Source organism: Phocoena sinus, chromosome 4, assembly GCF_008692025.1.
Source record: "Phocoena sinus isolate mPhoSin1 chromosome 4, mPhoSin1.pri, whole genome shotgun sequence".
Lineage (NCBI taxonomy): Eukaryota > Metazoa > Chordata > Mammalia > Artiodactyla > Phocoenidae > Phocoena > Phocoena sinus.
The window spans coordinates 30413386-30440010 of NC_045766.1; the positions used below are offsets into that span (position 1 = coordinate 30413386).

Here is a 26625-nt window from a genome sequence, read left to right on the forward strand (position 1 = left end):
TAACTTGAAGATAAAGTGGTACAAGCAGCTAGAGTGGGACTGTGTATAGACAGGAAAGGATTCTCTGTGGGAGTGTCATAGAATTTGTTATTGAACCCAACTCCTACCTCTTAAAGTTGTGATTTGCATCTAAAATGACAAGTTAAAAAAACTAATACATAGGTAAATGTGAATCAAACTTCAGAACAATTTCTAAATGGAAAATCTGTCCTAAATTTTACAGATGCTAAAAGCATAATAAAATTTTGTTGCTGAACCTCCCAAGAATATAATCCAGCACTACATGGTAGTCCTTTGTGCCAACAAAACTCCAGGAACCTCAGTGACAATAGCCATGGCCTTGCAGTTGAGTATATACATTTCTTTAATGTAAATCAAAGCCTATTACAATGCATTCTGTTACAATGAAAATCTTCACTTATTTTGGAAGCTCACTCAATCATTTTGAGCAACATTATATACAACCCAACAGATACAATGAAATCACTGACAACTCCTTGAAACGTTATAGCTAAATTACAAAGAGTAATTGGATAATGTAGACAACCCCGATAAAGTATTTATTCTCACATTGTGCTCAATATTAGATGACATATAAAATTCAACTGGGAAAGGGAAATCAAAAAAAAGAAAAAAAATTGTGCTTTTCCTTGAACCAGACTCAAATAATGAGATGAGGGTAAACCCCAGTTGGGAAAGTATTTAATTCATTGTGCTTTTATATATTTTTCTTGCTACCTATTCCCAGTTAAAACCTTAAATTTGTGCCTCTGGGTACTATTTCTTTTAACTCAAGTACAACATACCAGGCGTTCCTTAAAATCATTTTCTATTAAGTATAAAAAGTATACTCAGATAAGAACTCTATAAAATCATTTCCTTTTAGAAGGCATCAAATATTCAGGGATCTTTATTTTTAAAGGGTTAATGAAATGACATACCTTTCATTGACCCAAACATGCATAATCCATCCTTAAAAATGCACCCAATTGGTAATGACACGATATACAAAGGGAATGCAACTTTACATATGTAAAATGATTGCTCACTATGGCAATTTAACAGTCAAATTAACAGACATTGTACATTAAAAACAAAACAACACAAAAACCCTCAATGTCTTAAAGCCAGTTATCTATAGGAAACCAAGGGAAATTCTGATATGGAATAGTTTGACTCAAAGCAAAGAATAAGGCACCTGCTATGAATTTAGAACAATAACTTTCATTTTTTAAGTTACAACAAAATAGAATTAGTTAACCAAGACACTTGTTTCCAAGAGGGAAACAAGTACAGGGGTTGATTTCCTGGGTGAGAAAGGCAGGTAACAATGCAGGTAAAAACCTGCTGGCCTAAGGTCAGCAGATTCCTTTCTATTGTAGTCAAGTTCCTAAACGTCCTTAACCACTCCTCTCCTTTAGTCTCCCCATACTTAGGGGTATGGGAAGCTCTGAGGTTCACACTGTATATAGACTAGGTAGTAGATTTCCCTTCTGTTCCTCTTAAAACAGCTTATTTTCAAGAGGTATCCTGAGGCAATTAACACAGCAAACAAGCAGCTTTCTTTCCAATTCATGACCACATAGACACCTCTCAGGCTTTTTTCATCATTATGGCTAAGAATTTAAATAGCCAATACTTGAAATTTTCAACAGTACCAGAAAACTCAAAACCTGCCTTATCACTCACCCTTACCATTAGTAAAAAGAAAGTTTGATCAATCATAACCTATAAAATCATACAACAAAGGGAAGACTGAAGACTGATCCGTATCAGTAAATCCATTTAATTTCACATGACACTTTAGTCTGATGTATCTAGTACCCTAACAGAATTTTAATCATAAATCAAGAAAAAGCATTTCCAAACTAATTTGCAGTTGATGTGCCTTTTTGGTATTAAAAGTGCTATTAACATGCTGTCCTACGGCCCACTGGACTCAACAGGACGTCCTGATGAGGCATCCATTTTTAGTACTATTTTTCCCTAAAATGTTGTGAGCATAATAGGCCCCTTTGATATATTAAAGTAATTCTGGTGAAATCAATGGTGATATAAAAAACCTTCCCTGACTTTACTCCACCATGGCTGCTTTTAGTGAAACCGAAGTGACTAAGTTATAAAATGCTCAACCAAGTTGTTTTCTTATAGCCTCTTACGTTAGTATATTCACTCATGCAAAATCCAAGGTAGTGTAAAAGAAATAATATTGTTAAAATAGACGTTGTGGCTATAAGCATCTCCCTTTATATTAGGCATTTAGAAGCTTTTTAAAATTTTCAGGTGCTAAAGATTTTGGGAAAACTAGGCTAACTGTGTAGTTGTTCCATTTATAAGCACCTTATTACAGGACGGTTACATGACCCTCTATGGGAGTGTGCTTTCAAGAAATAGTAATAAAGTGCCTAGCTATATAAAAACCGTAGGATTCCAAATTTTAAATTAAGCTAATTGCATTTACACATTAGGGCTAACAAAATCTAGACCCTGTCTACACAGATTCAATCTAATTACCTATATTGTATACTGTTCTAATAACCACATTAAAAAAAAAACTTACTCTTTACTGACTGAATAAGTAGGGTCCACTACTGTAGCTTAACAAATTTTATTGCTTTATTCATGTGGTGCTTTTGCAAGGCACTGTGGTATGGACTAGAAAACTTGGAATGACTTGTGAAGAAACCTTGGAATGACACATGAAGGATGATATGAAAAGTCATTCTGAGGCAGGATGCTTTACTGAATTGTTTTTAACCAGGGTATCAAACATCAGGAATGAGTTCAAGTTAAATTCACAGGAGAATGGAAACATCTTAAGGTCAGTCACTTCACATGCCCATCCTGATACTTTGAATAATCTGGAAAATTGCTGTAAAGAGAAAGAGCAAGTATTAAAACATGCTTGGAATAAAACAGGCCTGGCAACTGACAAATATTAAGGTAGTTCAAGAATCCAAGAATACCCTTACAATTACTTGCAAATACTATGTAACTTCATAGTAATATGAACACAGGCCTACCGTAATAATACAATCTTTTTATGCCTCAGCTTCCTTGAATTTTATGCCAAAATGTCTAGAGAGTTACCAAATAAGCAGTGATTTTTAGAAAGAAATTAAAGCACCAAAGCAAAAAGGTTTTTCTAGCATACAATTATTTTGGTTTAACCCTAAACATTAGGTGTACTTGGCCTGTAACATATGCACATTTCCTCATTCTCACAAGGCTGAAAGTCAATAATCTTTAGGTTACATAAATTGCTTGGCTCTTGGCCATTTATCAGGAAAGCTTCCAATTGGTATGTTTAGGAGACAGGCAAAGTGAAATGTTTAAAAGAAACCTCAGTAACTTTAAGATGTCAGAACATGTAAAACAGAAACAAGTATTTCCATATTAACAGCTTGCATATTAAGATGAAGAGAAGAAGGCATTCTGTAATCCATCTCCTTGGGCAAGAGTCTACTACTCTAACATCCATCTCCTTGGGCAAGAGTCTACTACTCTAACAGCAGTCTGTCCTGATAACTATTTTTTCCTACCATATGTCAAACATTTCTTTTGTTAAACTAAAAACATTTGTCTCGCACGTTAAATTGCCAATCAGGTACAAGTTCCTCTACAATGAGCCAATTCTTTACACTAGCTTTACTTTATAAAATATATCCAATTTTGACATAAAGACATTAGATTTCGGAACATGTTAAATTAAGTTCGAACATCTGCATGTACATGTTGTTCATAAGCTTCACTTTCGCAAAGGTTGCAAAATATTCTAAATTCTCATTCTGGGAGGTGTTTTTGTTTTTTGTTTTGGTCTAATATTTGTCAACTCGATCATTACTAAGGACCTGACCTCCTTTTCTGCTCTCCTGTGAGCTCAAATCAAGCGGGGAGAAGTTTCTAGAGCACCACCCTCTGTGCGTATGTGGGACAAGTAATTGGGTTCAGATAAAACAGAATTATGCGGAGCTCCCGGCAGGTGGATTGCGAACTATGCGGGCAGGATTCACCACTGATGGATCACCACGTCATCCCCAACCCGTCATCCAACACCCTACCCGATGATCGCCCCCAAAGCACTTACCAGAACCACAAACAACAAAAATGAAGAGAGCCAATAACCAGGGTCCTACAGACGCCTTCTCTTCGGGAGCATTTCTCTGCAAAAAGGAAAATCCACGGTCTCCAATGCAAAACAACCACTCAGACTCCGGGCTCTCACCCTGCACCCCGGGCCAGGTCGCCGGGTCCCTGCACCTCACTGGTCTCCCCTGCGTTCCCGAGCCGCCCGGCTCCGGCACCCACCTCCCTGAGCTCCCAACTTAGCGTCCGGCTCGCGACCTCGGGCTCTTGAGTCGCCCGGGTCTGGGGAAGGGAGCTCGGCGCGGCCCCGGGGCCCGGGCCTCATACCCGGCTGCGGAACCAAGAGGGGCGCCCGCTTTTCCCTTACCGAGGTCTTGGCGACGTTGCCGCGCTGGGTGATGTTCTTGCTGTGCTTCTCGTTGGCCATACGGATCCGCTGCTTGGCGACCATCTTCGCAGCGCAACCACCTGCCCCGGCCACCGCTGGGCCTCGCTCGCTCGCTTCTCCTCGGGTCGCTGCGACCAACGCTCCGCTCCCGGTGCCCGCGCCGCCGGAGCGAGGAGGCTCTCAGGTGGGGCGCTAGCTCCGGCCGCTGGGCCTGGGCGCGGCGGGCGCGGGGTCTGAGCCCTTAGCTGGGCGCGGGCCGCCGGCTGACTGACGACGCCGGACCGTCCGGCCGAGCGAGACGGGCGCGCGGGAGGGGGAGAGCAGGCCGCCGTGATATTCTCGCGTCTCCGCTGTGGCCTCCGCCGGGAGCGTGGAGTGAAAGAGGAAGAGAACGCAACGCTACAAAACGCAACAACCGGACGGTGCAAGCCGTCGCCTCGAACTACTTCGGGTTCGGCTGCCAACGTCAGCATTGGGCCGACTCCGCCCCGCGGAAGTGCACGCTCCGCCTGCCGAGGAAGAGGGAGAGGGAGGGCGAAGGCCGTCACTCCAGCCTTAGCTCCGCCCCTCCACGCTCCGTAAAGTGTTGCCCCAGAGCTGCGCGTGCGCGTTCGGGCTCCTTTTTCACGTCTCTCTCCGACCGGAAGTGAATTGGCCCCGAGGCTGGCGACCCCGGAAACACCGGTTCGCCGTCTCACGCCGGAGGAGACGTGTTGGGGCCGGGTTCGGCTCTCGTGAACTCTGACCCAAGCATATGAGTTTCTCTTTCCGGGACAAGATGGCGCCGTCCACGCCGCTCCTTACAGGTGAGCTCTGAACGAGCAAGGGATTATTTCGTTAGAGCAATAATTTTTGTGTCTCTAATCTTGGGCACCACCCGAGAAGCCTTGGAGTCTGATCCGCCTTTTCTTGTGGATTGTAGGAGAGCCGGCGGGCCTTTTGGATTTCTTGGTGTAGCGTGGCAGTCGGAAGTTAGGCTCTAGCCTCGGAGCTCCAGCATTCCCCTTCCCTTTTGCTCGTCCATCATTCTTTCCTGACACTTTAAGTTCTACAGGAATAGAGGAAGGGGCATAAAAACGAAGAGTGCTAGTGGGATTTGTTACTCTGGGTCTGCAATATTGGTGTTACACTAACGCTTACTTGGTGACAGGCCCTGTTGACAGGGTGAAGTCATTTAGCTAGCTCTGTATTAAGAAAAAAACGTAAACGTATGACTCGGTCTACTAGAATAACCACGCACATTAAATACACCTGAATTTAAGTGATACCGAATCCTGCACTCCTTGCTTTAATGAAATTTGTGGGACTGAGTAGGGCGAGTGGAGCTGCAGTAGTGTAGGTTTTAAGGGGATGAGAGTGTGGTCTGGGGTGGTAGCATATAATGAACATTATAAAGATAAAGTAACAACGTTAGAAAATTACAGGATTCCTGAGGTTTCGAAGCTGAGGCAGAGTTTATAATGTTGGAGAAGATAATAAACTTAAGTCTTAGACAATGTCGGCGATGACTCTGGATTAATGGCTGGAGTCTCGTATATGAGCATCAAGTAAGGAGAGGGGAGTTGGGAGGGAAAAGAAGGCTATAAGTTACCGATAACTTAATAACATTAAGGAAAAAGAAGCCATTGAGGGAAAGGTTGTCTACTTTTGAGGAAAGGGGTTATTTCCCCCTGAGACTTGGGGGGAAAATAAGCTTTTGCACTTTTCACCATTCTACATTTTGAAATCTTCGTTATTAAGCACCCTGCCCATTCATATTCAATCTGGCTACCACAGTTCATTCACCACACATTTATCAAAAACTAATTTGTTAGATAACATACCAGGCAGATACTGCTTAAAAAGTAACTAAATGAATTTATTTCTGTAGCTTCATAAAGGTAGCTTGTATGTTACTTATAATTTTGGAATACTAAATGTTTTTTTTGAACTTTAAAAACTGGTACATTTTAAAATTTGATCATTATTTTTTCCCTTTTAAAATCCTTACAGTGACTGCTTGCAGGGTAAATTCCATCCTGTTTAGCATAGCATATAGAACCCTTTATAATCCTTGAATAGCTCTTGTCATTCATTTTACTCCTTGCCATCCTATCCTATTTTGTTCTCCATCAATACTGAACTGCTCATAAAACCCTTGAACAACCTATTTCCTCAGTCTAACACTGCTCTCTTCCTCTTGATTTGGCTGACGTCTTTTTATCTTTTAAATTTCATTTTAGACATCATTACTTTGTGAAGTCTTTTCTTAGTCTTCCCAGATAGTCTTTCCCCAGCCTATTTTGGTACCTCATATATACTTGAGGTTTTTGGGGTTTTTTTCCCCACTTATCACACAGGGTAATTATCTAGTTTAGATGCTTTTCTCCCTTGCTAGACTGTGAATTCCTTAATGGCAGGGGCAGAGCTTTATTCATCCCTGTCTTCTCAGTACCAAGTACAATGCTTGGTAAACAATAGACACTAAGTGGGTTTTTTTGTTTTTGTTTTGTTTTTTTATTTTTGGCTGTGTTGTGTCTTCGTTGCTGCACGCGGGCTTTTCTCTGGATGCAGCGAGCAGGGGATACTCTTCGTTGTGGTGCACAGGCTTCTCATTGCGGTGGCTTCTCTTGTTGCAGAGCACGGGCTCTAGCCACACGGGCTTCAGTAGTTGTGGCACATGGACTCAGTAGTTGTGGCTCGCAGGCTCTAGAGCTCAGGCTCAGTAGTTGTGGCGCACAAGCTTAGTTGCTCCGCGGCATGTAGGATCTTCCCGGACCAGGGCTCGAACCCGTGTCTCCTGCATTGGCGGGCGGATTCTTAACCACTGCGCCACCAGGGAAGCCCGACACTAAGTGTTTAATGAAAGAATAAATTAGTGAATGATAACCACTTTATTTGTAGTCAGATTAACCAAGAGTGACAGTTTTCTTACAGTGCTTAAGGTCAAGGACTTCGTAAGGGCTTAAGGGTTATCTAGTCTGTGTGCTCCAAATATTCTCATATTTATAGCAGCTCAGAGAAATTCACATTGCAAATTGGCAGAATCAGGATTATATTCAGTCATTCAACTCCATGGCCCATTTTTCTTTCACTATAACACACTGATTAATCTTTTAAACATTCTTAGTATAGGTATTTCAGTCAATAATAGATTCTTTTACTTCCAAAACCTTTTTTTAAATATAGACTTATGGGACTTTGGAGTTGTGAATAACTTAAAGATTATCCAGTAAATTTTATTAGTTATGACTTTTAATTGGAAATGACAAAAAGCTAAAGCAGGTAAAAAGGGGATATTTTAAAAATTATTTATTTTTGGCTGCGTTGGGTCTTCGTTGCTGCGCATGGGCTTTCTCAAGTTGTGCGAGCGGGGCTTACTCTTCGTTGTGGTGCGTGGGCTTCTCATTGCAGTGGCTTCTGTTGTTGTGGAGCCCAGGCTCTAGGCGCGTGGGCTTCAGTAGTTGTTGCATGCAGGCTCAGTAGTTGTGGTTTGTAGGCTCTAGAGCGCAGGCTCAGTAGTTGCGGCTCCGTGGCATTGTGGGATCTTCCCAGACCAGGGCTTTGAATCCATGTCCCCTGCATTGGCAGGTGGATTCTTAACCACTGCACCACCAGAGAAGCCCCGAAAAAGGGATTTTTTTTTTTTTTTTTTAAGAAAAAGCTCATGTAACCTTAAAGCTTCTACTGTCACATCCAGGTATTCACATGACTCCAAAAATCTGTTTTTCTTCCTCCTTCAGCTCTTGCTTTCTTTCCGATTAAACTTATTGTCAGGCTGACGTTCTAATCGGGAGCTCCAGGTTTACAGTCAAGCAGCTCGACAGCCCCAGAGGAAAGTGCACATCTGTGCCAGTCTCGAGGCTGGCTGTCTTTGGCTTGGCTCATGCTCCTCTTTGAATCAGTCCATTTTTAATCAGACCACCAGGACCAAATTATATTCTCACCCCTGGACGTTTCCCAAAGGAAAACTAAAGTCTCCTAAAAGGGGGGCCTGGATGCTAGGCATGTAAAACAATAGCCCTTACATGAAGCCCATATTGTCCAATCAGCTTGCCTAGTTGAAGCCATTGAGATAAGACTGAGTCATTTTCTTAAATTGATATATACTTCAGGGGATGTAAGCATTGGAAAAAGTATCATACTATAATGATCACCATATCCCTGGCATAGGACCCTTGTTTGTTGAAGTCCAGTAGTTTTCTCATATTGACTCAGGCCTAGAGCAATAAATAGTATGTGAGTATCTAGAAAGGCTAGTAAGTTTTAAAAAGATACTATGTAGGTACAGTATTTAATGTAATTGTTGTTTTTAAACAGTTATTCTGTGTGAAACTCTGGCATTTATTTGTTGCTTTAATGACAAGAACTGTTAGCATTCCAGATTTTTTCTTTCCAGTAGAACATATTGCTGATCCTTTTTGATTAAAGGGGAAAATCACTAAAAATAAGGAATCATATCAAATGTCAATACACTATGTTAAGCTATCCCCACATTTTACTCAGTGTTTCACATTTAGTCGCTTCTAATTAAAATGAATTCCTCATTAGAAATTCATATGTAGAAAAAAATTGTTTCAGTTATTGAAAAGAGTTTGAGTCCATATTTATTTTTGCTTTTATTAACTTATAATGCAGTTTATGTTCTGTTATGAACCTGATTTTGTGTTTCTTCTGATAAACTTTGTATATCCACGTATTCAAGTTTGTATAAGAAGTTGCTCAAACCAATAAATCCAGTATAGTATCTTAGTGGTTCCAAAATGTCTTACAGCACTTTCTCATAGTTATGCTTCTATGTAGGGAAGTGTGAAAGAAAATATTTGTTTTAAATAGTGGTTTACATGTATGAACAAAACTATAATGACTCAATATGACTTTTATCATGAATTTAATTGATAATTAGTTCACATATAACAGACATATCTATTGTAAAGCATCATGTACAAAGGTTGTCTAATTTAATGGGAATCAACAGTATCATCAGTGTATGAAGTAGCTTTGATATGTACTTTTGTCTTGCAGAATATGTTTTTATCTTAGTATAAAAATCTTGGTCTATTCGATTTTTAATTTTAATTTAACACCTCTGTCCTGTATTCCCAGGCAAATCAGTTCTTGAGAAATGTTGACAGACTTTTGATTGGTTTTATTTCTTGCCGTATTGTGAACAAAGTATTACCAAAAAGGGATGGGCTTTTAAAAAGCCTTTTTATTTTGATATAAATTAAGACTTGAAAGAAGTTGCAGAGAGAATAAAGAAAGTTCCTGCATATCCTTCATCTAGCTTTCCCCAATGATAATATCTTATAGTATATTAGCCAAACCAGGAAACTGACACTGGTACAGTCGTATTTACTAAACTGCTCTCCTTATTTGGATTTTACTAGTTTGTGCATGTCTATATCACGTGTAGATTCATGTAGCCACCACTATCAGAATATAGAACTGCTCTATCACCACAAAGATGTTACCCGTTTATCATTGGACCCTCCTTCCAACTCTAACCGTTGGCAACCACTGATCTGTCCTGTATCATGATAATTTTGTCATTTCATGAGTGTTATATATCCTGGTGAAAAGCCAACCATTTTTTTTTAGTAAGTTTTTATAGCATGGCCGAACATAATTTGTGATAAATATTGAATAGCAACCTTAATATAATACAAAATTATTGAGACTACCTAGTGAAATTATCTTGATTATTATTCAAGGGACAATTGAAATGTACTTCTAAATTTCAAACAACAACAGTTTGCCTTTTTTTCTCCATCTCTATGCAAAATACAAATGTATTTTCCTTAAAAAAAAAGTTAAAAAAATAAAAGTTTTATAAATGGAATCATAGACTATGTAACCTTTAAATTTTTGTTTTCAAAGTGTTCTTTATTTTGAATGTGAACATATGCATGTTGAAAAGCAGTTGATTAATTTGACTCAAGATTTTGCTTCTCCAGAAACATACTAAAACCAGTCATTGAAAGCCACATGAGACTGAATGCTACTTGAGCAAGAAAGACATGGCACTTTTCACACTGACATTTCTGTGGGTGTTGCCTTCTGAGATTTGGGGTTAATAATCTGCATTATTAAGTTAAGTGGGAGTTTTGCTCCCCCACTCCTGTCTTAGTCCATTCTGGCTCCTGTAACAAAAATATCATAGACTGGGTGGTAAACAACAGAAATTTATTTCTTACAGTTCTGGAGGCTGGCAAATCCAAGATCAGGGCACTGGCAGATTCAGTGTCTGGTGATCACCTGCTTCCTGGCTCATAGACAGCCATTCTGCACTGTGTCCTCACATGGTGGAAGAGACAAAGGACCTCTTTGGGGCCTCTTTCATGAGGGCACTAATCCCATTCATAAGGGTTCTTCCTTCATGATCTAATTACCTCCCCAAAGCCATTCCAAATACTATTAGGGATTAAGTTTCAACATATGGATTTGGGGTAGGGGTACATAAACATTCAGTCTTAGCAACTCTTTTGGGATCTTCTACATGTCTTAGTTTGGGATGTAAGTATGAAATAGAAATTTTGGAAAAGGAAAACCTTGTACCCATACTGGTTGCCCTGAATACCCTGAAAGTTCCCACTGCTATGGCCAGAAGGCTACCTTCATGGGTTCTGAGGTACAGCTGCCACTTTAATATAACATACGAAAACTTTGGATTTTCACCAAGTAAACATTGTGGTCGGTAATAACAGCAAAGTCAACAAATACAGAGGACCAAGTTCACTAGGTACAAGTGTCATGAGAACACAAGAAGCTGAGATGAGCTAGGGAAAGCTTTTTTTCTTTTTTGCCAATCACTTCAGGCATGTGTTAAGGCAATGAGCATGGTTTGATTGCATCATCATATGGCACATTTTAAAAGTATTGCGGCTTCATTGGGTATACACTGATAATGTACTGTTTTGTTTTCCTAGATGAGTATGAGAATTTTGAAAGAGCGATTAGTGAGTTAAATTGTCACTGCAGCTTGTGGGAGGGACCTCATTAGGCTGACAGAATTTTATGCAACCTAGCGATAACATGTAATCTGACAACTACAAACCCCCTAGTTTGGGAAACTCACTTTTTATTAATCCCTCAAATAAATGTTTATTAAAACCTTAACTGTAGTATTAAGAAAAGAATGGCTTGTTTTCTTCTAAATCATAATGTATCATACATTATATTGCAGCAGACGATTGATTTGGTGACAAGAAACAACACAGCTTTGCCTGTGTAGTAAGAGAATTTTGATGCAATACTTGATTTTAGCCAGAATGCCAAGAAGCAGTTGAGAATTTCTGATGCTAAAGAATTAAACTTCATCGTTTTCAAGTCTTCTAGGAAAACATTTCCTGGCACAAAATGTTTACTAAATGTATTAGAGATTTTTAGAATAGATATCGTCAGTGTTTCATTCAAGGTGTAGCAGTAGACTGAGCTCCTTTTGAAATCATCATTTTGAGTGTAGTGATGGACTCATTTTTTAAGATCCCTAATGCCTAGCACATGGAGCTGTGCAGGGGCCAGGTATAGAGCCTTGTAGGCAGTAGCGTGAGGAGTTTAGATTTTGATATGTATAGAACACTTTGCTAGACTCCATTCTATTCAAGGGCAAACTACCCACAGCAGTTTGGCAACTCAGTTTAGTATATGAGGAAACGTGGTATCCAGTTGTATACTTGTGGATATCTGACCAGAAACTCATTATTCAATTACGTGTTTACTCCCTTATTTTTCATCATTTCCACTAGAATGGAAGCTCTGTGAGTACATAGATTTTTATCTTGTCTGTCAGTGGTCCTTTTACTTTCATTCTAACTTAAAAACAAAAAAATTATTTATTTATTCATTCATTCATTTTGGCTGCGCCAGGTCTTAGTTGCAGCATGCGGGATCTTAGTTGTGGCGTGCGAACTCAGTTGCGGCATGTGTACTCAGTTGCGGCATGCGTGCAGGATCTAGTTCCCTGACCAGGGATTGAACCTGGGCCCCTTGCATTGGGAGTGTGGAGTCTTACCCACTGGACCACCAGGGAATTCCCTCAGTCTAACTTTAAATTATTTACTTTGGGAAGGTAAATTATATTATTTTCAATATCTGAAGATTGAGCTAGTTAATTTACAGGTAGAAAATTGATGTTATGAGAACTGTCCCTTGAGAAGGGAAAGAATATAGGGATCAGAGTTGGAGCCAAGAGTGGCCCCTCGCTACCAACTTTGCTGCTGAAGAGTGGGAGATTTGTGAATGAATAGCTGGCAGAAAAGGAAGGAAGTGAAATTGTAGCCATGGACTTCAGTAAAACTTTTTCCTTTCTTCAGCTCTTACAGTGTTGCTGCTAGCAGGAGTTCTAGCTGATAAAATAGTTACTCATCACCAAGTCCTGTTAGTTTTCTCGCTTGAATATTGAACACTTATTCTCCACTTTCCACTTCCACTGCCCTACCCTAGTCCAAGTTTTGTATTGTTTTGTTTTTTTGTGGCCGTGCTGCTCGGCTTGCAGGATCTTAGTTCCCTCCACCAGGGATGGATCCCAGGCCCCTGGCAGTGGAAGCTTGGAGTCCTAACCACTGGACCACCAGGGAATTCCCAAAGTTTCTATTATCTCTTCTGTAGGACTACTGCAGACCATCTTGATTAGTTTCTTCACATCTTACTGCCTTCTGGTTCACTGTCTACACTGTACCAAGTTGAGCTTTTTGAATTGCAAGTCTGGTTTTAAAAATCTGCCTAAAACTTTTTTGAAGTTTCCCAACATTCTTAGGCTGCAGTCCAACGTTGCCTAACTTAAGCCACAGGATCCTGCTTGGTCTGAGCCCTGTTTTCTTCTCCAGATCCACCTCCTTCCAGCCACGCAGGCCTCCTTTCCATTCCTGTGACGCTGTCATCTCTCTTGTCACGGAGTTTCTGCGACTGTTACTGTTCTCCTTGCTTGTTAACTGCTATTCATCTTTCAGATCTCAGCACACAAATCACTTACTCAAGGATGCTTTCCCTAACCTTCCATTTTTAGATTAAAACTCCATATTATTCACTGTAGTAGCCTCTTATATCTTCCCTTTGTAGCACTAAATGCAGTTATAGATTTCCATATATTTGACTAATTATCTGATTAGTGAGGTCAGGGACAGGCTGATTTTCCTCCCTATTGTATCTGCAGTACTCAACATAAGGTTTTGGTGGTAGTTTTTTTTTCCTCCAGTAAGCATTTGCTGAATGAATGAATCATTTTATTTGGTTCAGCTTTAGAAGCTTCTAATTCAGTCATTTTAAAAAAGTATAATCTAGTTCTGTAGATGTTTCTGCTTATTTAATCTTGAACTTTGTTCCCATTTAATTTTTTAGAATATTACTATCATTGGGAGCTTAGTAAATGAATGTATCTCATCCTGCTTGTTCTCTTAGCTTGAGAAATTGTAAATATATTAATAATGTCATATTTTTTAAGAACTTTGAATGAATTTATACTATATTTTTATGTTATTATTTTACATAAAGCACACAGTATTTTAAAGTTTATATTTTGCTGATTGGGGCACAGATTCAGAGGTGACGATGCATCTAAGGTTCCACAATCAGATAGGAACTGAGGTCTACCTTTGAGTTCATGTCCTTTCTACTATAGTACTGCCTTTCACTGGTGACAGTTACAATTTTGAGTTTTTAATGATAAAAGTTACTTGAGAGAGTAAGCTGATACAAAGATTTAACTTAGACTCAGCTCCTAATTCTGTTTCCAACATCCATACATTTTGAAAATGAGATTAGAAAATAATGTGAAAACATAATACTAAGATCACTTTTTTCCATTTGAATGAAGGAATATAAGTATGAATGCTGTATCTCAATGCAAATGCATAGATTTCTTGTAAGATAGATAAAAGTGGATTTATTGAAGTAGTCTCCTTAGAGACTAGATGAATTTGCTCTATAGGAAAAGAACTAAGAGGGATATTACCTGTCTTAGTCAGTTCAGGCTGCTATAACAAAGTTCCACATACTGGGTAGCTTATAAACAACAGTAATTTATTTCTTATAGTTCTAGAGGCTGGAAGTCTGAGACCAGGGTGCCAGCATGGTCAGGTCTGGTGAGGACCCTCTTGTTCGTTGACTGCCAACTTATTGTATCCTCTGTGTTTTTCTTGTAAAGGTACTAATCCCATTCATGAGGACTCCACCTTTGTGATCTAATAACCCCCCAAAAGGCTCCACCTTCCAATCCCATCACATTGGGATTAGGGTTTCAACATGAGGATTTTTGTGGAGACACATTCAGTTCATTGCATTACCTGTTTATTTCTCAGCGATTACATGATTTTATGCAAGAGGAAGAAAAGTGTGCCCTTTTAATGCTGATGTTTGATAGTTCTATGAAATGTTTAATGATTTCATTAGTATTTTGACTGAAAGCTTTTTTTTTTTTTAAACATTTGTGATAACTGAGTATTTATTAACAAAGTAATGGTGGTTCTTTCCTTTTTTTTTCTTTAGTCCGAGGGTCAGAAGGACTATACATGGTGAATGGACCACCACATTTTACAGAAAGCACAGTGTTTCCAAGGTATGGTTTATTTTGTCGAGTAATGTTACAGAGAACTATACAATGCATTCTAAAGTATTTTTGTTGTTATATTCTGAACAAAAGAGAAAAAGAACAGATAAGCTAGTTTCTTGGGACATATTATATAATATTAACAGAAGATGGAAAGAATGAAAGAATGCATATTCTCTATCAAGAAAAATGATCTTTAGATTTGAAAATAATAGCTTAAGCATGTTTAAAAGAAAAGGTGTAGGCAATAGTGTAATTCAGTTCATGCCTCTAGCTTAGAAGAATTTTATCTTAGGGACTGAGGAAAAACCTGCAAATGTGATAGCCAAACCACTGCCTATAATCTTTGATAAATTATAGAATGAAAAAGGTATAAGAAATGAAATATACAAAAAATATATAGCTAGATAAATAGAGAGACATTTTTCCCGAAAAGAAATAATGGAAAGGTAAACCAAAAACTAACAAAAGTGATTATCTATAGGAGGAGAGAGAATTGCAAGATCCAGGGGCATGTCTGTAAATGAACTTTGGTATATATAGTTTCGACTTTGGACCACATAATTGTTTTAAATTAAAAAAAATATTTAAATGGAAAATGGGAACAAGTGAACCTAGCTTTATATTAAGTTGGTGACATAACCATATGATGATGTACAATATTCTTAAATGCATTCAATAGTTTTATTATTAATAGAAAATTGATGTTGTCCTTTTAAATCTATTGTAGGGTAAAACAAATAAATAATTATATTAATGTCATTAGGAACCAAAGTTTCAGCATAAGAGTGAAGTGGGGAGATAGACTTGCATGTATCAATATGAATTCATGATTTCTTTTCATAAAAAATTTGTATTTCGTAGTTCTGTCCACTCTAAAGGGCTAGAGCCAGTGATAACCTGGTAGCAGTAAATACCTCACAGATTATGATTTCTAAATGCCATTCTTCACTAAAAGGAACCAGTTCCTTGGAGGAGTGGTCAACTCCAGGTATAGGACAAAAAATGTAGGAGTTGAGCTATACATGTCTTGTGCCAGAAAACGAGGAAGTTATAAAAGGCTAATGGGGTTTTGCTAAACTGTCACAGGAGTCAACATGAAGGGGTTTATACCAACCTTAGATGGGACAATTTGAGCATTAAGAAGAATAATGACTCTAAGAATTAAGACATGTTAAGTATATAAGTAGTCTGTAAAAAAATCCTCCTCCCTCCAAATCTTATTGGTCAGCATTAGAAATTGATGGGATCCTTGTTCATTACTTTGAAAATTGATAAAGAAAGAAAAAATCAAGCATTTATGTTGCCTTTCCTGTACAAACTATTTTTCAGTAACCAAATTGTTGATGAGGAAAACTTCTTTATAGAACAGTAGTAAATTTAAAAAGAATGATGGGATTAGATAATCACCATTTCGTTATCCTAAAGAAGTCATGTATCAGTGGTTCTCAAACTTTTGCATGCATCACAATCAAGAGCTTGTTAAAACACAGGATACTGTTCCCTCTTCAGATTTTCTGATTCATTAGATCTGGGGCAGGGGCCCAAGAATTAGAATTTTTAACAAGTTCCTAGGTGATGCTGACACTGCAAGTCTAGGGTCCACACTTTGAGAACGACTGATCTACGCAAATGATCATTAAAAGATGCTGTTAGATGAACTGTTGATAGGGAACTTTATAATCAGGCTGCCATCATCTGACTCTATTGACCATTTTTTTTTACTAGACTCAGTTCTCTAGAACCTTGTTACAGGAAGTATGGGCCCAAGATCAGCCATACTGGCATCACCTTGAGCCGGTGCAGAAATCAAACATCAGAACATCTCAGGCCCTACGCAACTTACTGAATCAAAATCTGTATTTTAACCAGCTCCTCAGTGATTTGTATGCACATTAATATTTGAAAAGCACCACTTTAGAAAATAAGAGTCTGTGTTAAAGCTTTTGTGCTGCACTTCATTGGGGTGTGTGATCCCAAGGCAGCAGGAGTGAGGGGGAAAGGGAAATGAGACAAGGAGAAGTGAAAGCAAATATAGAGTGAGGTGCACTGAACTGACCACAGATTCACAAAATCCATCCACGTTGCTTGGTCATGCAGAATTTCTCCAGAGAGGTTGTGTAGAACCACTGTGCCTTAGAACAATCTGTTTTGAAGAGGATGGGTACGAAATTGGTCTGCAGCCAGAATCTTCTTTTGATCTGTTCGGGTTGAATCTGAGTGCCCGTGCTTCTCTTCCTGCTACTGCAATAGGCATAATGGAAGCCGTGCTGAAATGGGGCCTTCATTCTTGAAGAGTCTGAGACAACCAGTGGTGTTAGGAGATGAGGTGGCCAGGTCTCTTCGTTGAATAGCTGGTGCCTGGGAGCAGGAAGGATTAGGTGAGTCTGAGGAGGTGCATAATGAGTCCAGTACAATCTCAGTATCACTAAGAGCAGAACAAGGAGACATTATGTGTCTCCTGGTAAGTTGCAATAGGAACTATGCGGTACTTCTATGAAGATTTTTAAAAATCTGCTTCTAATCAAGCTTTTAGATGAATGGTCCTTAAATTTGGCTGCACATTAGAATGACTTGGGGAGCTTTTAAAAAACCGGATATCCAAATACTGGCTATTAAATGATAGTAAGGAATTATTGTTAATTTCATGAGTTAAAGTGGCATAGTGGTGGTTCTGTTTTTTAAAAATGCCCTTGTCAGTTAGAGATGCATACTGAAGTATAGAGTAAAATGATATGACATCTGGTTTTGCTTTAAAATATTCTGGCGTTAAATATGAAAGTAGGGAGTAGATTAAAGAAAATTGACCATGAGTTAATAATTATTTAAGCTTGGTGATAAGTGTGTAGGGGGGGCTTATCATACTTTTGCTCTATTTTTGTGTATATTTGAAATTTTTCATTTAAAAGATTGTTCCAGAAGGAAATAGACAAAATTTTCCAATTGCCAAAATTAAGAAAAGAATTGAAGTCTGGATACTATAGTGTAGGAAGCTTGCTTTCATTCTTAAACATAATTCTAGAATGAGTTATTAAAAAGATAATTTATAATCGTTACAATAAGGAGGTAATTATTGGAGTCAAAATGAGCTTGTTAAGAATAAATTGTTTCACGTTTATCTCATTTCCTTTCTGAGTAGAATTTCCAGACACATCAGAATAGAACTATAAACATGATTTTAGCAAAGTATGTGAGAAATGAAAAAGTCTTTTGGTTGAATGATGTTAGTGACAGAGTTGTCATTGGTTAAGAGCTGTGAAGTCAGCTGACTAATAAGTTGATTTAGTTTGAGGGAAGGACTATTGGTGAGCCACAGGAGCTTGTTCAAAGGTCATCCAATATTCTCATAATTAATTTAGATGATAGCTTAGAATGATGTTTTATAATTTATATTTTACTTAAATCTGTGAGGAGTGACTAATGCTTTTAAAAGGGAAAATGAAGATATAAGTAGATACCAGTAGGCGGGAATAATAGACCAAAAGTTGGGTAGGATTTAAAAAGAATAATTGTAAAATTCTGCCTTAAGGTTCAGAAATAAGTTGCACAAGTATAGAATGGAGGACATCTTGGTCATAGCTATTTATGTAAGGGAGTGAGAAAAAAAAATGTTTTAGTAGCTATACACTGAGGATAAGCTACCATTATTGTATGATTGCAGAAACACAAATGTCATCTTCAGATGAATTAATGCAAAGACAGTGTCCAGGGCTTCCCTGGTGGCGCAGCGGTTAAGAATCCGCCTGCCAATGCAGGGGACACGGGTTCGCGCCCTGGTCCAGGAAGATCCCACATGCCACGGAGCAACTAAGCCCGTGCGCCACAACTACTGAGCCTGTACTCTAGAGCCCGCGAGCCACAACTACTGAAGCCCGTGTACCTAGAGCCCGTGCTCCACAGTAAGAGAAGCCACTGCCATGAGAAGCCTGCGCACCGCAACCAAGAGTAGCCCCTACTTGCAGCAACTAGAGAAAGCCCGCACACATCAACGAACACCCAATGCAGCCAAAAATAAAATAAATAAATTTATTTAAAACAACAACAACAGAAACAAAGACATTGTCCAGTTTAGAAGGGGTGTACTGGTCAGTTCTCTGTGTGTCGTTATTTGACAATTCAAATATTTGTTAGCCACAAAGTTCTGATCTAATGTTGTGACTACACATACGGACATCTACTGTACACACATGCACACATTTCTGTTTGGGTCTTCATTATCACTGGGAGGTGTACTCACAGTAGCCATCTCCAGTTGAGAAATACAGTACTTAAAGTTTTGATCATTTGATAGAAGATTGCCAAGAAGTTCGAGTTCCACAGGTTAGTTTTTGTACAGAATCCTGCATCCATATTTTTTTAATGTGAAGATCCTCTTATCGTTGTTATACTTTCTGTCTCTGCACATGAGAAATTGGGTGCAGGGACCCTTGAAATCCAGGGTCACCTCTTGGCCGCTTGAGGATATTTTATCCACCATTGTTTTGTTATGCAGGTAGTTTGGAAAATTCTTTACAAAACCTCCGTGTTGAAATCCTTCAGCTCTCTCAAGATAAGGGCTGACAGCTGGTAGCTTCCACATACACCTACATTTTTGGGTTTTCATACCAACTAGTTATTTACCGAAAAGGGCTCTGTTTCTTACTTAACATTGGTCTGTTGGTATAAAATCAATTTCCAGCTTTACAGTGGTAGTTGGCACTGCATTTTAAGCGAGAAAGTATTTTTGGTAGACTAAAGCATTTTGGAATTATTTTCTAAAATTTATGTAAGTTCTTAGTCATTAAATTTGTGGTAAGATTGTGGATTTTTAATCAGATTTTTAAAAAAAAAAGTATTAATGCTTATTAATTTAAGCTTTTTTTCTTATTATTTTCAGAGAATCTGGGAAAAATTGCAAAACCTGTACCTTTAGTAAGGATGGGACCTTGTTTGCCTGGGGCAACGGAGAAAAGTTAGTGTTCATTTATATAACATTTTATGTGTGTGTTGTGAATATAAAACATAATTATGTGAATAACATGTATTTGGATGTCATTTATAAAGTCCATCTTGTAATGTGTTGGTGCTGTTAGGTATTATCTCCAATATAAAATCCATAGAACATCTACAAAGTTGTTAGTTTCTATTTATGTGCCAGGACTTCTTTGAGTTCTCTAGTTACTTAGAATTAAAAAGTAACATATGGGGCTTCCCTGGTGGCGCAGTGGTTGAGAGTCCGCCTGCCAATGCAGGGGACACGGGTTCATGCCCCGGTCCAGGAAGATCCCACATGCCGCGGAGCGGCTGGGCCCGTGAGCCATGGCCACTGAGCCTGCGCGTCCGGAGCCTGTGCTCCGCAACAGGAGAGGCCACAACAGTGAGAGGCCCGCATACAGCAAAAAAAAAGGGGGCAATTAATTTAATGCAGAAGAAGCTGAGAGGTTGTTTTAAATAGTGCTCTAAGTGATTGGTTAGGGTTTCTTAAGTTCTGCACTAACATTTAGAGAATAACTCTCTTTGCTTGTTTATGGTAGATACCTTATATCTTTGCTGTTAACTTATTAACAACTGTCTATATTTATTACTGTTAGTTTTATTGTGTATAACAGCATGTCATCTAAATATAAGTTATTCAAAAGTATGTTTGGTATAGTCTGTATTACATAAAATAATCAGATTACAAAATTGGTCTTGCAAAAAAAAAAGTATTTTGGTTCAGTGTTCATAATTTCACTTAGAAAACCAATTCTTTTCAATTTTCCATAGTCACTGTATTTCAGTTCACAGCAGGAAAATGCCTGAATATTTGTTGCTTAGTTTAAAGTTATTTTTGTTGTTTTTAGCCAGATATAATACCTTAGGTTTTTTAAAGGGGGAAAAATGATTGCATCCTTTTGAAAAGTATATTTTAAATGTTTCTTACACAGTGGTACTATATTCTGAGGTCTTTCAGCTATCAGGTCAGATTGGATTAACACATGATTTTTAAAAATGCTAAAATGATTGTGTTGAATTAGTTGATTCATTTCTATGACTATAAGTAGCTGGCAGAATTAGCTTTTATAATTAAAAATGTTCATCAGTATTTTATTTTTTTTAAGTTATTGAATCCAACCAACAAACTACTACTCTCAAATTATTAAGAATATAATTAAAAAAAAAAAAAGAATATAATTATATTGGGTCTTATTCACAGTGTTAACAGGCAGTCTTACTCTCAGCCTCAAAGAAAGGACGTACTCTCAACTTTTCTTATTTCTTTAGGTGTAACCTGTTGTGGGTATTTGGGGGTTTTTTTCAATCCATATTTTATTATTTTTCTAATATTTATATATTTATTTATTTATTTTTATTTGGTTGTGCTGAGTCTTAGTTGTGGCATGGGAACTCTTAGTTGCGACATGCATGTGGGATCTAGTTCCCCACCAGGGGTCGAGCCCAGGCCCCCTGCATTGGGAGTGCAGTCTTAACCACTGTGCCAGGGAAGTCCCTAAATCCATATTTTAGTTTATACTATTTGAGTAATGAGTTGATAGAAATTTACTATCTGATGGGACATATCATACATCTTTTCATTGCCTATTATCTTTTTGAGGTATCCCTTACTATACTAGCTTACAGTTTATTGAGTAAGTCTATTTTCACTTTGGCAATTATTAATTTTTTATATGTCATATCTCCACTTTGTTTTCTGTTGGATTCAACTCAGTCCTCTTAATATGTCCCCACATGTTGTGTCCATCTTTTTAATAGATTTTTTTATACCTGGTTCTAGCATTTATTTCCTTAAGGTGCTGCAGCCACAACAGTACATATTGTTCCTGGGGCAAGAGAAACAGATATAGTGTATTGATTGTGGTCTTTGCTGGGTTCATGGTTAACTAAGTCAGAAGCTATAACTGATTTTTCCTTAAATTTGTGCTTATTAAATTAAAATAAACACCCTTCATTAAACTAAGAATAACTTTAAAGTTTATTAACAACAACAAAAAAGAAAGCTTCATGTAATTCTAAAATATGTAATTTACAGTAAGTTGTAAAGAATCTACAGTCATAAGTGTGTGTGTTTGTGTGTATGTTTCTGTGTTTAAATAATATATGGTAATTGTTTATTCTTACCAGTTGCCACTTATCCTAACCCAGTGTCCTCAAACTTGAGTTGAACAAGGTAACTTTAAGGAATTTCTGCAATGAGATGGAGTATCTTTTTTTTCTTTCTTTCTTTCTTTCACCACAAGGACTACGTAAGAGCAAGTCAGGCCAAACAGGTTTCAGAGCATTGCTCTGGCATTTATTAGGAGTATGCTCTTGGGCAAATCATCAGATCATTTCATTTTTCTAACCTGCAGTTTTACCATTTGTAAAATGGAGATGATAATACCTGTTTTATGAGATTGTTGTGAGGATTAAATGAGAAAATGTACATAAAGTGGTTAAACCAGAACATGGTTCATAGAAAGTGTCCCCAAAAGTGGAAACTGCTTTTTTTTTTTTTTTACAATTATTGTCTTTTTTGTCATTGTACCACGATAATTCTTACAGTAATATCTTTGTAGACGGCTTCTGAGATTTTTATAGACATCAAAAGTATCCTTGCTAAAAAAAAAAAAAAAAAAAAAGTATCCTTGCTGATTTCCCTAGCCGCTGCAGTTTCCATTTACTCAAATTAAAAAATACATACTTTTCATTTTCTCTTGGATTTGAAATTCGTCAGCTTGTCTGTAGATTTGTTCTGTGTTCACTTAAAGGCCTGTTTTTTCCTTTTTGGTTGAAGGTGGTATCTATTGTATCTTTCTGCAAATTCTATATTACTTCCCAACACCAGCCTTAAATAGGGGCCTTTGGTAAAATGTACACTCTTTTACGTTAAAGTGTTTATTGGATATTTTCTAGAACTGACTGAAAATTGATTTTTATGAGGGATGAACACTTTAGAGTGATCTGTACTTAAAAAGAAGTATGAATGTTTTGGATAGTGCTGGCTATTGTGAAACAGTATTTCATTGCTGAAGTAATTTCTTTTGAAACCAGAATAAATGTTATCAATGTCACTAACAAGGGACAACTGCACTCCTTCGACCTTCCAAAGGCAGTTTGCCTTGAGTTCTCGCCAAAAAACACTGTCCTGGCAACATGGCAGCCTTACACTAGTAAGTATTTTCCAATTGTAAAAATATTCTGACAGGACCAACTCAACTCAGTGGGGAAAAAAAAGGAGGTTTATAACCTTATAGGAAAGTAATTAATATTTATGATAGTAAATAGTGTTTGAGAATATTTTTAATTGACAATGAATCTTGTATTCCCCAAATAGAATGTACTTTAAGTAATTTCAAGGTATAGTAAGTTAGTGAGAAGATCCATCATGAGATAGAGGAAAAGAAAAAAGCTCAAGGGAAAATTTATAAAGTAAATAACCAATGGATAGAGAAGATCGCAAAAATTAAGAAGAATAATGACCTTTAAAATAAAAATCGTTTTATATAATTACAAATGAAAGAGGAAGTACAGTAGACACAACATCTAAGAAATGTTTATGGTATGACAAAGGTAGGAAATGGTGTGTCATTTTCTAACGCATTTAAAGATCTAATATACATTATATGAACATTTTATTGGCTTGGCCAACAGTTCGTTTGGGTTTTTCCATAACGTCTTACAGAAAAATCCAAATGAACTTTTTAGCCAACCCAATATATAGCTGTGCTTCATAGATCAGTGATAAAATATTGGGTCCCGGTATAGGGCTTATTTTAAGAAGCATTTTGTAATAATGTGGATATTGTTGAATAAATATATGATAGTAGCTCATTGTTGGATTATGAACTTCCTAAGTTCGTTCTTCCAAGAGGCATGGACTCTAATGAATATTATTTTTCCAAGTAAGTAAAAGGGAAATTGAGAATCAGTTGAGGACTGTGAGTGGTTTTATATAACTTTTCTTCATGTGTGTAACTTACAGACACAGCTTTCGTGATAAGACAGTTTAATCTGTTTAACAGCAAACTATGTCACACTTAATCTCTTTAATTATTCTTAAAAACTGTAGTAATTAACTCATTTCAGAAATACAAAATTCTGCTCAGACAGCCATCATATTGTCATAGCTTTAGGAATGGATGATTAAATCTATAATTAAAGCTAGAGGGGAAAGTTGATTTAAAGCAGCTCTTACCCGATCTTTTATAATCTTGTTCAAATTTTTTCTAAGAATGAAATCTTTTTACTAGTGTTAGGAGACAATTACTGCAAAAATTTTTGTTTTTATGGCAGCTTCTAAAGATGATACAGCTGGGATACCTAACCTACAACTTTATGATGTGAAAACTGGGACGTGTTTGAAGTCTTTCATCCAGAAAAAAATGCAAAATTGGTAAATAAATGCTTTAAAATACTAATTATTTTTAAATATTTTAAATATCTTTGTTGTATGTTATTTGTTTCTCTGGTATTGATTTAGAAAATAACTTCTCAGATCAAAATCTAGATCTTTAAGGATTTTGTATGTGAGAATGTAATAGAGTAAAAACTTGATCTTTTATTTAGTATTTGAATCAAAAGGAATAATATTTTTCTATTATATATGCTGACTAAAACTATTAGTAACTGACTTGACATCATATTTATAAGTATTTTTCCTTAAGTAGTAAACAATATCATAAACTTTAACATGTTAACATATGATGTTATATTCTATTTAAAATTTTTTAATATTCTTTCTTTTCAATGTAGGTGTCCATCCTGGTCAGAAGATGAAACTCTCTGTGCCCGAAATGTTAACAATGAAGTTCACTTCTTTGAAAACAACAATTTTAGTATGGAAAGATTTATGAAATAATTTTATTTGCTATAAATATGTACAGTTTTTATTGCCTTACATGGTATCATAGGGTTCTCCTAAATACTGTTAATATATTAACAGTTGCTGTTACAGTAATTCATTTGAATAACTCCAAGTGTAATTGCTAGTAAAACTTTATAACACAAACATTCTTTTATAATAAACTTTTACTATCTAATAATTACTATTAAGACATTTGAGTACCTCTTTCTGAGTTTAGTTGCTATTGAAATTCTGTGATACAAATTTTTAAAATATTTTGTTGTGTAGAGTTTCAAATACAAAAGTAGACACCTAGTCCCATAGCCATCAGCCCATTGCCAAACCTTCTTCATCCATGCATCTGTCCACCTACCATCTCTTTTACTCTGCTAAAGAAAATTGTAGACATCGTATAATTTTACCTATAACTATTTCAGTATGTATTCTGAAGATTAGGGCTCTTAATATTTTTTTCAAACTTAGTCATAATACCATTATCACAGATTATAGAATATCTGGTCAGTGTTCAAATTTCTAATAATTGAAAATGTGATAATTTTTTTAAAACTCAGGATCCAAATAAGGTCCTTCACATTGCAATTGATTTATATATCTTTTAAGTTTCTTTAAGCTATAAGTTCCCTCTCCATTCTTTTTTCTCCCTTGCAATTTATTATTTAAGAAACAAAGTTACTTATATATACTCCCATATTTGAGTTTTGCTCTTGTATCCCATTCTGTAATTTAACATGTTCATCTGTTTCCTGTAAATAACTATTTGGATCTAGAGTTGGTCAGCTTCAAGTTCTTTTTTGGGGAGCTGAGGGCAAGACTACATCATAAGGCAGTGTTCAATTCTTTTATCAAGAAGCACATAATGTCTCATTGTCTTTAATTTTGTACGGTTAATTGGCGTTAATGTTCAATGCGTGGTTAAAAATTGGTGATACTATAGTTTCCCTCCTTCCCCTATCATTTATTAGCTGTACTACCTCTATAAGGAGAAATTCCCCTTTCTACTATTTGGTTACCTAGTGGACCATTTATATGGGAAAGGCAAAATAAATATTCTTCTCCTTTATCACTTTTAATAAAATGAGTTCTTTCTTTAGCAATCTCCATTGCAACCGATTAGTCCCCACCCCCAACCTAATGAACTATGGATTTACTTACACATGATGTGTTTCAATCCATTTTAATTACTATTCTTATTGATTCTCAAATTGTCCCATCATTGGTCAATTAGTCTTTAATGACTTTTTTGCTATATGGTAGGACAAATCATTCTAGGATTATCTTGTATATTTCTTGCTATACACCTAGAATCAGCCAATTCTCCAATATACTCTGCTCCCTTTTAGTGGAAAATGGTATTTAGAGACCACAGTCTGGGTGTAGAGGATTCTCATTGCTACTGTGTTGATTGATCATTGTTTCTAGGCCTTTTTTTTTTTTTTTTTTTCTTTTTTATCTTATATCTGTATTGCCTTTTGCCAACACCAAGAATGTGTTTCTCTGGGATAACAGGGGTGATAGTTTGAGAATATCACATCCACATAATTATTCATTTGCTTTATTCTTCATTGACCACATAGCATTCTTAGAATAGCAATACCAATAGTAACACCTATAACATGATTACTGAAAAATAATTTAAAGAAGAAAGTTTTGCAGTTCCTTTTGTCCTTAGAATATTCCATTGGTGACTGAACACTTTTTAGTACAGTCACTGACTCACAATAGTTTGAGTTAAGATTTTTCAACTTCATGATGGTGTGAAAGTGCTATGTATTCAGTAGAAATTGTACTTTGAATTTCAATCTC

General features: G+C 37.0%; 2 protein-coding genes across 8 annotated transcripts in view; one reads left to right on the forward strand and one right to left on the reverse strand.

Annotated features, from left to right (window-relative positions):
• Positions 1-346: 346 nt before the first annotated feature.
• On the reverse strand, positions 347-4955 carry SERP1 (stress associated endoplasmic reticulum protein 1). Its single transcript, XM_032630046.1, has 3 exons — positions 4454-4955; positions 4088-4163; positions 347-2872 (listed from the first exon to the last, which is right to left on the reverse strand). The coding sequence occupies exons 1-3, from the start codon at positions 4535-4537 to the stop codon at positions 2832-2834; spliced, it is 201 nt and encodes a 66-aa protein (XP_032485937.1). The 5' UTR covers positions 4538-4955; the 3' UTR covers positions 347-2831.
• A 168-nt stretch (positions 4956-5123) lies between these two features.
• Positions 5124-26625, forward strand: part of EIF2A (eukaryotic translation initiation factor 2A) — a 38070-nt gene continuing 16568 nt past the window's right edge. The window contains exons 1-7 of one of the 7 annotated variants that reach the window (XM_032630044.1): positions 5266-5280; positions 14939-15008; positions 17253-17380; positions 19876-19954; positions 23010-23128; positions 24252-24351; positions 24711-24793. In XM_032630044.1, the coding sequence (XP_032485935.1) occupies positions 24341-24351; positions 24711-24793 (94 nt within the window). In that variant the 5' untranslated portion in view covers positions 5266-5280; positions 14939-15008; positions 17253-17380; ... (1 more) ...; positions 23010-23128; positions 24252-24340. Of the gene's footprint in view, positions 5281-14938; positions 15009-17252; positions 17381-19875; positions 23129-24251; positions 24352-24710; positions 24794-26625 lie in introns of those variants that run through there. The other 6 variants (XM_032630043.1, XR_004349630.1, XM_032630039.1 and 3 more) reach the window with 6 other exon arrangements.